Source organism: Erinaceus europaeus, chromosome 9 (genome assembly GCF_950295315.1).
Source record: "Erinaceus europaeus chromosome 9, mEriEur2.1, whole genome shotgun sequence".
NCBI classification, from domain to species: domain Eukaryota; kingdom Metazoa; phylum Chordata; class Mammalia; order Eulipotyphla; family Erinaceidae; genus Erinaceus; species Erinaceus europaeus.
In genome coordinates, this window is record NC_080170.1 from 33,730,306 (window position 1) to 33,742,946 (window position 12,641).

The following is a 12,641-nucleotide window of genomic DNA, read 5'->3' on the forward strand; positions in this document are numbered from 1 at the left end:
TTTTTTATTATCTTTATATATTAGAGACAGTGAGAAATCAAGGTAGGGACTGGGGGCTTGAACCTGGGTCCTTGTGCATTGTAACATGTGCTCTCAACCAGGTGCGCCACCACCCAGTCCCCGAGCTCTCTATTTTCCTACACATTTTCCAAAAAGGCCAGACTTCTAAGTCATAATGAATAATGTAAATACCCGTTCAAACACCAACAGGCCTATCAGAAACCCATTCATCCTGTGAAATTTGTCTTCATCCCACCACAGAGAAAGGACTCCTCTTTCACTGGTCTGACAGCAATGCAGGATGCTTCCTGTTATTTTCTAGCGAGGGAGCCCTTTTGATCAGTACTTTCAGAGCCCTCTGCAGAATGATCAGAGACTTACAAAGTATTTTTATCTCTACAGTCTATAGAAGTCTCTTAAGTTTTGGCAGATTTGAGTAGCTTTTCCTCTGTGATGCTATGTGCTTACTTTCTTTTCTCAAAAGTGGAACTCTATTTTGGAAATGGATCTAAGTATAAGCTTGGTATTTGAAAAATCTCCATGATTCACATGGTAACAAGTGACCACATGTTTCGCACCAAATTTCTTTGGGGTCATCTTGCTAAAATTGACTCCTGAGAGAATTGCTCTTTCCTTTGAGAGAAAATAATCTCTCTGAATCTATTCATTTTAGTGTGTTAGATGTAAAATGATGGTCTAAGAGATCCAAAGCACAAACTGCTAGTTGTCTCTTGTTGTGGTAGAGAAAATAAAAATGAAACTTACTTTCCACCCCAGTAGAGTTTGGTTGTTATGACCAGACTGGACCTCCTGGATGGCAAACAAACACAAAGAAATAGTAAATACATGATACGTTATTGTCCCAGCTTATGTTATTATCATTAGAGCACCAGAAACAACTGTACTTCGTTAAAAAAAAATCTTACAGAAATAGTTGCTACCCATGTCTCTGAAGTGTCAGAACAAGCAGAAGATAAGAGTGGAGGTTTGAATTCAGATTCTGGATAGGACACTGGAGGAAAAAGATCTTACCTGGGGGAGCCAGAAGGGAGTGGTTGTGGAGACTGAAAGTGGGTGTCTGGACAGTAATAAAGCCAAGGTGAATGGTATGGATGGAGGCTTAGAGATGGTCAGTGAGAAGGAATGTGAAAGAATTTCAAGGATGGAATGTTTTGGCAGCTCAAATAAATACCACTAGCAAACTTACCACCACCACCAAAACACTTTCATAATGTCTAACATAATGTCGATTGAATGTAGATGTTTCTGGGGGTAAATCATACTCTTTTGCAAGGACCATGAACCCCAGTGCCTCTGAGTGAGAATTTTTTTTTTTTTTTTGCCTCCAGGGTTATTGCTGGGGCTTGGTGCCTGTACTACGAATCTACTGCTCCTGAAGGCTATTTTTTCCCATTTGTTGCCCTTGTTTATCATTGTTGTTGTTGTTATTGCTGTCATTGTTGTTGGATAGGACAGAGAGAAATCGAGAGAGGTGGGGAAGACAGAGTGGGGAAGAGAAAGACACCTGCAGGCCTATTTCACCACTTGTGAAGCAACCCCCCTGCAGGTGGGAGGCTTGGGGCTTGAACCTGGATCCTTGCACAGGTGCTTGTGCTTCGCTTGACCGGCTTCACTACCACTGAGTGAGGACTTTTTAATCATTTCACATCCCAGGAAGGAATGGATGGATACATGAAAGGAAGAATGATGATGTAAGTTGTAATAGTCAAGAAATGTTGAGAATAACATTTGTTATAGAAACAAAATACCTCTGAGTATCTTATTACATGGAAATACAACTTTAAGAAGTCCAAAATCCTTTTGCGTAAAGAGTTTATACTATGAATGAAATGTCCACCTTTTCAAAACTGTACTCAAGGGCAGGAAATGCAATTGCATTGTTACGATTATATAAAAAAAGCATGTCTGGAGAATGGTAGTATTATAATTTAAAATATGGAGGCAGATCTCAGTGTCATTTAGTTCCACCAGATATGAAATTCAATTGAGTCAGTTTAGAAGGATAAAAAAAAAAATCACCAGAGATTCAAAGGTTAAGATAAAACTTTGGGAGTACTTGAAATAAGGCATTTATGATTCTGTGAGCTGGAGAGCTGATGCCTGGGGCCTCAGGTATGAAAGCCTAGCTAGCATGATTAACAACAACCAATGGGGAGCTATGGTGACAGGTTTGACAACTTGGCTGCAAGAAGAAAAATCTGTAGAAAACGTCAGCAACCCTACCCCACTGAAGTCAATGCCCTGAAAAGCAATTTGAATCCCCATAGTGGCAGGACAACAGATTTATATATGCACCTGGAGATCGTGCACCCACAAGGGTTGATGCTCCTTCCTGGCTAATCCATCCATCACCTTCCTGAGATATATTATTAGAGCAATCTGCCACCGGGGAGCTGGTCTCCTTTAGCAAACATTCTCAGAGCCCCAACAAAAGGCTGGCTGGAATAGTATAACAAATGAAAGCAGCCCTTCTGATTACTCAGGGCAGTAGGCCTGCCAAAGCTGCACACTCTATCCAAATACTGTCAGGGACTTACTGCTTCCCAACTTCCCAACTCTGTGCAATGTGTGGCCTCTCTGGGTGGGCATACTAACATGGCTGCTTAAACAGCAAGATTAGAGAGCAGCCTGTCGAATTATCCCCGAGTCCTGCAGAGGCCTTTAGAACAACTCCGCTGGGTAGGCATAGAATAGTAAGAAGAGCATTTGACTTGTGCAGAATACAACCTTCAAATTGCTTTCGAACCCTTTAGCTCGCTCTACCATCAGCATGCCCCTCGGTAAACAGATACACTGCCCACTTTACAGTAGGTGGGGCAGTGGAGGCTTGGAGAAACACTGACCTGTCCTGGGCAACACTGCAGGCAAGTGGGTGTTGGCACAGGAACCAGAAGCCCAATGTGCTGGGTGAATCTGTCATGCCATGATGCTGTGGTTTAACTATCTAGGGGAGGCGGTTGTCAGTTATGGCTTGATCACCGCTTGAGCTTTTTCATGTATTTATCATTTTTTAAATAGAGATAGAGAAATTGAGAGAGAAGAGGGGTCATCTCTTGTGCAGTTTTCCCCCTGCAGGTGGAGACTGGGTCTAGAACCTGGGTCCTTGTGCAAGGTAATATGTGCACTCAACCAGGTGTGCCACTGCCTAGCTCCTCCTAGCTTGAGATTTTGCTTGCAAAATTGAAAGGTGGTTTATGAACAATACATGATAACCTGCTTCCTATAAGAGGCATTAAAAAGGCCCTGCTAGCAATGGAGAGTAGAGATTTACTGTTTTAGGGTGTGGCTCTGGTACAGGTGTATCTCACAGCCTACCCTGTACTGCAGATGTCACTGGACCACTGATGGACTTGCCTCCAAATCCACAGCATTGAGCTGTGTCTACCCCCACACTCAAATATGCAGAAGTCCTAACTCCCTGTATCTCAGTTTATTTGGAACTTAGGCCGCTACAGGTATGGTTAGGTGAATTTAAATGAAGTCACAGGGGCCAGGCAGTGGCATGCCCAGTTGAGCATACACATTACTATTTGCAAGGATCTGGGTTCAAGCCCCAGCTCCCACCTGCAGGGCAAAGCTTCACAAGCAGTGAAACTGTGCTGCATATGTCTCTTTCTCATTACCTCTTTATCTCCCCTCTCCCTCTCAACTTCTTTCTATCCTATTAAATAAATAAATAAATAAATAAATAAATAAATAGAAAAAAATGAGGTCAGACTCCAGGGTGAGCCCTTAATCCAACAGGACTATTGTCCTAAGAAGACACACAGACACAGGAGGGGAGGAGATCATGCGTAAAGGGTTTAGAGGTCTAAGTGTTGTAGCTGAGAGCAAAGGAATGACAGAGTGGCCAGCCAGCCCCAGAGGCAGGACTCTTCCTGGAAGGGTTCTGACTCAGGGTGTCAGAAAGAGCATGGCCTTATGAATATTGAGTTTGCACTTCTGGCTTCTAGCATGGGAGGAAATGAACTTCTGTCATTGTAAGCCACTCATGTTGTGGCACTTTGTTAGAGAAGCCTCAGGGAAAGGACAACTACCCTCTATGGGGACAGCAACTATGGCAAGGTAGTGGGCTGGGTGGGCATGAATAGTTTTTCACATTTAAGATTGAATAGTTTTCTCTTCGCACTACCTGGAGTAAAGAAGGAGGACAAAGTAGGTCACCAAACTTTACTTGTTCATCTCACCATAAATCTCTTCTTTTCCATTTCTGCAACTTCCTCTATATCTACCAAACATTCCTCCAGGAACGAGGACTAGGCAGCCCAAGAAGATATGGATCTCTGATTCTTCTTCTAGTGTCCCTGCTGGACGGAGCTGGAATAATGTGTGCAGAGGCCTAACTGGACCAGACTTAAGTCTATTTTTCCTAAATTCAATTTTACATTTGCTACATGTATATGAGTATCAACCTCTCTACATAGCTATCTCACAGATATTATAGAATTTTTATTTATTTGGCCAGTAGCAAATATCACATCAGAGCAGAAGGGGAATCCCAAATGTTCCCAGCAGTCTTTGCCAGGCTTTGCATAGCTGCGTTCTTGCTGGGGAAGAAAGGGCTGCTGGGGTTGACAGGCAGAATACCTTCACACCACGCAGATGTGTTAAAGACAATGTACAGAGACCTGCACCCATGGGCCAGTAAAAGTTCACCATATTCATTGCAAATAAGAAGCTGAGAGGCAAAATACAGCTGGTTCCATGAAGAGGCTGTTACCCAAACCTCCTAGCTCTCTGTGAGAGAGCAGGGGTACAATATGCTGAACATGGATATTCATCAACTATCAAACCAGGCAGAAGAGAAACTGTCCTATGACAGCCTAGCTCCCCATTCTTCAAAGAATGGGACAAGGGAATGAGATACAGGAAAAGAAACAACCCTGTTCATTTACTTCAATGCAGAGATGACAATGAGAGTGAGCTGGAAGACTTTCTGGAAGACTTGTCTGACCATGTTGTCAGTTCCCAAGATAGTGGCTGATACCTCCTCTCACCTATTACACCAAGTACAAACTCTCCACACTAGGGTCTAAGCTTTGGAGAGGGTCTCTTAAAGCACCCTGAGGGTTATTCCTGGGCTTGTGTCATCTGAGCTTGAGTTCTCAGATTTTTTAACAAACTCACCTAAAATCTAAGCTTGTGTGTTCTCAGTTAATAGATGTAGTGGTGCCCCTCATTACTGCAGGTTCAGGCTACAAACAGTGGTGGGCTGGGCTGGGACGCCTCTCAGACAGTAGGGAAACACCACCACAAAAGTCCAGAGCCAGTCACAGAAGTGACATTGTCTGGCTGTGTCCAGGGTAGAGAGTTTTGAGGGTATTTAACCCAGGGATCCCTAGCTTCATTATTTCCTTGTATCCAGAATTGTCTCAAAGAAGAGAAGAAGAATCTGTATATATAATCCGCTTCCTGTCAGCTGACTCTATTCACTAAATTCACCACGAACGGCAGTCAGAATTCCCTGAAAAATGTCACTTTCCTTGATACACAAATAACCCAGGGACACTCCCTCTGCTCAATCCCATGGTGACTTACTGTCATCAACAACTAGTTGATATTTTTTTGAAGCCCATGTAAAGAACTTAAGATATTTATTTTCTTTTTCTCCCTCCCTCCCTTCTTTTCTTTTTCCTCTTTTTTCTTTCTCTCTTTCTTTCTTTCTCTCTCTCCTCTGTCCCCCTTCCTTCCTTCCTTTCTTTCTTTCTTTCTTTCTTTCTTTCTTTCTTTCTTTCTTTCTTTCTTTCTTTCTTCCTTCCTTTTTTGATTGTTATTTTCAAACCACCAAGAATTGACTCTTTTTGTCAATCTTTTGGTCGGTTGTTAAACATTTATTCCTCTTCTTTAGTACCACATAGTAAGTCTTTTTAAAGGCAAATAAATGATCTGGATGAATGCATTACCTCCAGCCTTTCTTCTTGATGATGCTTCCCAGAATCACTTCAGCCCTGGTGGGAGAAAGAGGTCATATGTGAGGACACAGTGACCTGCTAACGCAGAGGTCACCCATCATGCTGGAATTACCCCTGGTTTGAACTTTTGGTGTCCACACATCCTGAAATAGAAGTCGCTCTTGACCAGAAGCAGTTTCTGCTAGTGCCTGCAGAATCCTGCTCCGGAGCATTTCAGAAGCACCTGCCAAATCCTGACAGGCTGGCAGAGACCACCTGCCGTCCTGAGACTAAGAAACAGCACAGTCATTTGGCAGTTTGGTATTTTGGAGCCACTGATACCATATATAAATGTTCTGCCTGACAACATCCAACTGGAGCCAAGGTTTTCCTCCTAATTGCAGTGGTCTCCAACAGTGGCCCAGGAGGGCCACGAGACCTTACACTGCTTCAATAGGCATCTTGGCTCTCAGGCCATCTTGCATGACAAAATAACCCAGGTGGAGGCTGGAGCATTCCAAGGGCCAAGGCTACAGGTGGGATGGCCCACAGAGAGAACAACTTGTGTTCTGGGTCATGTCCTTACTGCCCCGAGGCTGGGATGTGGATGTGGAGAGGCATGCTTACCACACCCCACTGTCCACTCCCCACCACCAGCTGAGACCCAAGCTTGAGGAGACTCAAACTTTCCCTTAGGCCTCTTCCAGGAAGACAATACTGGGAGGATCAGCCAGGCCCAGCAACTTTGTGACAGGGACCTGTGTGTCACTTGTCTGTTGGGGTCCTGCAGGTAGGAGTTGCTGCTTCTCAGAACCTGTCTTAACTGAAGGAGCCCTGTCTTTGCTGGAGTGTACAGCTTAGTTCTGGAACATGTTCCCATGGGACAAGCATGCTTGTTTCACATTTCACAATCAACAATTAATAATCAATCAACAATTAATCAGAACTGATTCACCTCCACTATAGAAATACAAACAGGCTGGTTCATCTAAATCCTGCCTCGTCCCCCCCACTTTCTTTAACCTCATCACCCTCTTATATTAAGAGAGGATGGGGTACAGGCAGGACCAAGCCTTAGTAATTTTATTTCCTCTCATTGGATTCAAAGGAAAAACATTAGGATGTGGGCTCTGACCCTCCCAAATGATCCTTAAACTTCAGGTCTTGACAAGGAAGAATTCCAGACAGGAAAACCCATGGATGGGGGTGCTGGCCCGACTCAGTGTAGGAAGAGTGACTGGCCTGTCCCAGGAGGGAGGTGACTGTGCGGGATGCTTACCCTCTGTCGGGCTCTGTCATTCCTCCCAGTTTGGGAAGCTGTGTCCCTGTTACCAAGGGAGACCAGCATGTTCAATGCTGTGTGAAATGCACCTGCTTGAGGGCAGGACCTGGGCTCAGGCCCAGGGTTCAAGTCCTGTACCAGAGGGTTCACCGGGAAGGGTATAAACCTTGCCATGCCCCTGGTCCAGTTTTGGTCCCCAACATTACACAGAAGATGCTGTGGCACCAGGGGAAGCTCCAATATCCAATACTGCCCCCCCCCCATCATGTCCCTCTATCTGAATGAGAAAGTCAGCCCAAGAGAATCTGTAAACTCACTCAATGAAGAGGCTCAACTCCAGCTCCGGGGGTGGCGGTGGGGGGATTGAGGGGTGAGGAATTCCTGTCCTGGAGCTCTAAAGCCACTCTTGGGTTCATGGAAGGCTATAACAGGATGCAGCAAGATCCCCATGCAGTCTTTCTATCCTCAAGGGCCTCTGGAATGTTCTCTTATAATTTGTTTGGCTTTGTATGTTAATTCTCTTTTCAGCCACCAGGTTCCAGATGCTAGCAGGATGCCAACCAGACTTCCCTGGACAGACAACCCCACCAATGTGCCTTGGAGCTCCACTTCCCAAGTGCCCTTCCCCACTAGGGAAAGAGAGAGGAATGCTGAGAGTATGGATCGACCTCTCAATGCCCATATTCAGCGGGAAAGCAATTATAGAAGCCAGACCTTCCACTTTCTGCACCCCGTAATGACCTTGGGTCCATACTCCCAGAGGGTTAAAGAATAGGAAAGTTATCAGGGGAGGGGATGGGATACGGAGGTCTGGTGGTGGGAACTGTGTGAAATTGTACCCCTCTTATCCTATGGTTTTGTCAATGTTTCCTTTTTACAAATAAAAAATTTAAAAAAAAAGGTGCCAGAGGATCCTCTCTGGAGCTCCTCCTCTAAATCTCATGCATCTGTGATGCCAAGTGAAGCACACAAGAGGCCCCTGCTGCCACACTGAGAGGAGGGGACCCCCTATTTATTGTCCACAAATATACCCACCTCCCTGCCTTCCCGACTTTGGAAAGAAACCAGACTTTGTACAATCCAGCAGGAATGTCACTAGTACATTCAACACACACACACACTTCTTTGTTGTCTTTCTGACAAGAGCACTGTTGCCACTCTGGCATATGGTGGTATCAGGGAAACCTGGGACCTCTTGTCTTTCTGACAAGAGCACTGTTGCCACTCTGGCATATGGTGGTATCAGGGAAACCTGGGACCTCTCATGTGCAGGTCCTGTGCACCATTGTTGTGCATTTGCCTGGCCAACTCACACTTTTTTAACCCTGTAGTCCCTCTCGGGCCATGGCCACCCCTGCCTCTCACATAGTCAGTGGTAGACCCTTCCTCAATCAGGGACTACAGGTGGAGGTTTGAGGGACTACAGATGGGAGATGACTTACTTCCCAGCAGCGTAGACCTCAGCGGTGTCAAAGAGGTTGACTCCACTTTCGTAGGCAATGGTCATCAGCCGCTCAGCTACCTGTAGGTGAAGTCAAGGTCAGTGAGGAAAGTTATGTGCTTTCCAACCCAGGACTCAATACAAATCCTCTGGACCTCCTTACAATGCTGTAATATCACCATCCACTCATTTTACCCAGATGTACTGCAGAGAGGAAGGGAAAAAGAACAAAATTCAACCTGCAGAGCAGGGATAAAAATACCCTGCCCTTGACACTGGGTAAAGCAGCCACAAGAAAGGGGAGGGATTTCTGTTTCTCCTCTCTTTGGAAGACTGGCTTTGACAACATTCTTAGTGGCATGAGAATCTCCCTGACAAAAGAGTGTCATTTGTATCACTGGTGTCTCCATTTCTTGTCTCTTTCCTCCAAGCCAATAGATTTTGGCAGCTAGGTGACTCCTGATTTAAAAGCCTGTGGCTTTTCCCTTGGAGGCCTCACAGGCTGCAGGTGAACCACAGGGTAGGGGATCATGACTGTCACCAGACTCTTGTCAGTCACAAAACCTCAGTCTTGTCATACAGCCACCAGTCAGTCACATGGACTGACTAGGAAGGGAAGACACAAATACAGCAGGGACCTTGGCTCTTCCAGAGACTACTGCAAACATTTCAGAACTCCAAGACTGCCCCACTTGTGTGCCGCTGAAGCAAGTGAGAACCAGCAAAGCTGTGCCTTACAGCGTGGGGGCTGGCTATCAAGGGAATTGATTAAAGTGGGGGGGGGCATTTTTCATTTTCTTGATAGATTTATTCATCAATTGAAAAATTACCCACCTCTCAAATAATTACAATTGATTTTACCATTATCTTTTGGATGGTAGGCAAAAGTTGCTTCATCAGCATTTTCAGGCTAAGCCATCCTTCTGTTATTTTAAAACGTGGCCCACCAGAACTGTTAGGCCAGCAAAATGGAGTCTATGCCAAGCTTTTAGAATAATAGCTGCAAAAAACAAACAAACAAACAAAAAACCCACACTACCCCTGTCTTTAATTTTCTGTCATTATGATATTCATTTTAAGTAGAGATTGAATGTAAACAAAGATCATTTTCCTCACTACAATCATCAGTGTTATAGAAATCCCAGTGCTTACACTGTATACTGGACTCATGTTATATCACCTGCCCTTGAGCTTTATCACAGATTTGTGCTATGTCACATTCCTCTATGTTATATCATTTTTATGTCATGTGTTCTTGTTATGTCACTCCATCACACGACACTGGTGAATAATTATTGAGAAATGTATATGATAAATCTCATGTAGGGAGAAGTGTTTATATAAGGCAGGGACTTGCAGACAGATAGCTGATCTAAAGATTGCTAAGATGATGTCCAGCCATGAGACTTAAAGACAGGAATGCTGAATATAGAAGAGAAAAAAACTCAAAGAAACCAGGTGATGACTTCTGACCCGTAATATACCACATAGCAGATCATCTACTGGGTTGAGTCATTTGGCATGTCTGTATTTTGGTTTCTTCATCTGCACATGAAGCTAATTCTACCCAGGTCCTTCCATTGTTCCCCAGGCCACTGGGAAGTTGATCTTTCCACTTTTCCAGCAGGGCCTAGTGAGTCTAAGAAAGGCCTAGAACCCTGTGGAGTCAATGAGATTCAAGGAGAGGTTAATTGAGGACTTCTGCAAACACGTTCTTTAGAGCAATTGTTCTAATTGAGCCCTAGAACTGGAGCTGCTATTTCTTTCTGAGCAGAACTTCAATATCAGAGACATGGGGCAAAAAAAAAAAAAAAAGAAATCACAGGAGAGGTGGGAGAAACTGACAATTAAAAGAGTTTTCCAGTAAATATAATTACTACACATTCCACTTGCTGTTTGTTCTCTATTAGTCAGAGGGCTTCCCAAATACCTGAGGTATATAACATGGTTATCCGTTCAACAGGCTTTCAAGGTGGCTATTATCATCCCATTTGACAAAGCAGAAACTGATGCAGAGAGGAACTGATTCTTTCACCTACATCAAGGGTCCTAGTTTGCCTGGGTCTGAGAGATTCCATGCTAAAATGGGAACATCTGTGCAAACTGGGGCCAGCTGATCACCCAGGGTGGAGTTCAGACAAATAACTAGAAGCTTATAGCAGTAATTAACTATTTCCACAAAGTGGCTGAATATTAATTTCAAATTGGTTTGCTCTCTCACTACTGAGCCTGCACACATAATAGATTGACAGCCTTAGGGCCTATTAGTAGTCTATGTGAGAAAAAACACAAGAAGCAAGAGAAAACTGCAAACAACCTCCATTCAATATTAGCCATTTCCTGCAGTTAGAACATTAGCCCTGTGAAAGGCCAGGGCCCCAGGATGAAGACGCTCTCTCCCTCCGTAGTGCTGCGTACTTTTGACTTGGCTTACTGGAGGCCCAAAGTCACTTACCTCATCTGAAATTTGACCTCCAAATGTCACCCATGTTCCTAGGAAAGAATAAACATTTCCATGTCATTTACAGTCCTTTTTCTAATACGGTGTATTATGTGACAAAACGGTTCTTCTAATACGGTGTATTATGTGATAAAACGGTTCTTCTTTTTTCTTTCTTTCTTTTTTTTTTTTTTTAAAGATTTAATTTATTTATTAATGAGAAAGATACTAGGAGAGAGAAAGAACCAAACATCACTCTGGTACATGTGCTGCCAGGGATTGAACTCAAGACCTCATGCTTGGAGAGTCCAGTACTTTATCCACTGCACCATCTCCCAGACCATCAAATGGTTTTTCTTAGATGAGGGTTACTTCAGTCAGTTGTTACCCAAGGTATCCAGGTAACGGTATTAGGGGACCAGAGTCCAGTGGCCATTTCCTCTCACTACATACCCATTGGGGTCTATAGCCCTCTGGAGGAAGGGGTACCCTACCTTCATGCAAAGGCACCATTCTCTTTGCTGCTAGTTTTCTCCTTATTAAGAGAATAATAAACTTGTATATCTACTAGCAAACAGAGTTAATTATTTCAAGAAAAAGCAGGACTACACTTTTTTTTTTTTTTTTTTTTTGGCTGGATGGGAAGAATGTACAAAAGGAAAACGTTTGTGCAGAAAAAAAAAAGATCATTTAAGGCACCATAAGATAAAACCAGCCATGACTAGTATACAGAAAGATGAGCATTGAGAAACTTAATGGGCTAGAGAAAGCGCAGCGTCTGTTTTTATGTAAGAATAAAATAAGTGGTCTGCTGTGAAATGCAGTTCTCTGTTAAGTGAAGAAATTGCCTGGGCATCAAGACCTTTTTACAGATGATTTGATGAAATAGTCTGTTTGAATGCAGCCGAAATTGTGTGTCTGGAGCATAAATACACATTTGCAATGGCTCCTATAACCAGAAACATTGTGGTTCTTTGTGTTAAAAAAAATACTGCCTACCAGGATAAGTTAAATTATTGGTGACATTTTCTCTCTTAGTAAATGCAGACACAGATGTGAATAACAGCACACTATGGCTGCATTATTTGTGATGTTTGAGAAGCGTGGATGGGGCTAAAGAACTTTTGGACAATGGGTCCCAGAAAGAGACTTGGGACAATGAGCATTTTGTGATGAGAAAGGTCTCAGGCCTTTGGAAGTAGCTCTGCTCTTCTAATTACTAAGTGCTATTACAGACCTGTCAAGAGACAGATAGGAGGCAGCAGCATTTGGTAGGTCACTGCATCTAAGTCCATTAATTTCCTCATTCATCAGGAATTGCTTTGGGTTAAATGCTAAAATGGGACAAGCCATAGATTCAGTAATGAATACCACGGATCAGCTATTCTTCTATATCTTGCAGCAAAAAGCAGGTCAGCATTTGCTTGATGGATTTGTTGGCTTACTTGTGCTGTGATGCTGAAGAGATGTGTTTACTTATTATTTATTTATTTTATTGCCACCAGTGTTTTCACTGGGGCTCGGTGTTAGCACTATGAATCCACTGTTCTTAGTGGCCATCTTCCT

At 43.6% G+C, this 12,641-nt stretch overlaps 1 protein-coding gene across 4 annotated transcripts in view; it reads right to left on the bottom strand.

The window, feature by feature from the left end:
* The window catches only part of KCNAB1 (potassium voltage-gated channel subfamily A regulatory beta subunit 1), a 370,921-nt gene that overhangs the window by 74,960 nt on the left and 283,320 nt on the right, over nucleotides 1–12,641 (bottom strand). For all 4 annotated transcript variants that reach the window (XR_009551559.1, XM_007521072.3, XM_007521074.3 and 1 more), the window contains exons 3-6: nucleotides 11,091–11,128; nucleotides 8,637–8,716; nucleotides 5,925–5,969; nucleotides 766–810 (exon numbers count right to left, since the gene is read on the bottom strand). Coding sequence is in view for 3 of the 4 variants with exons in the window: in XM_007521072.3 (XP_007521134.1) it covers nucleotides 766–810; nucleotides 5,925–5,969; nucleotides 8,637–8,716; nucleotides 11,091–11,128 (208 nt within the window). In the remaining variant the exon portion in view is untranslated. The remainder of the gene's footprint in view (nucleotides 1–765; nucleotides 811–5,924; nucleotides 5,970–8,636; nucleotides 8,717–11,090; nucleotides 11,129–12,641) is intronic.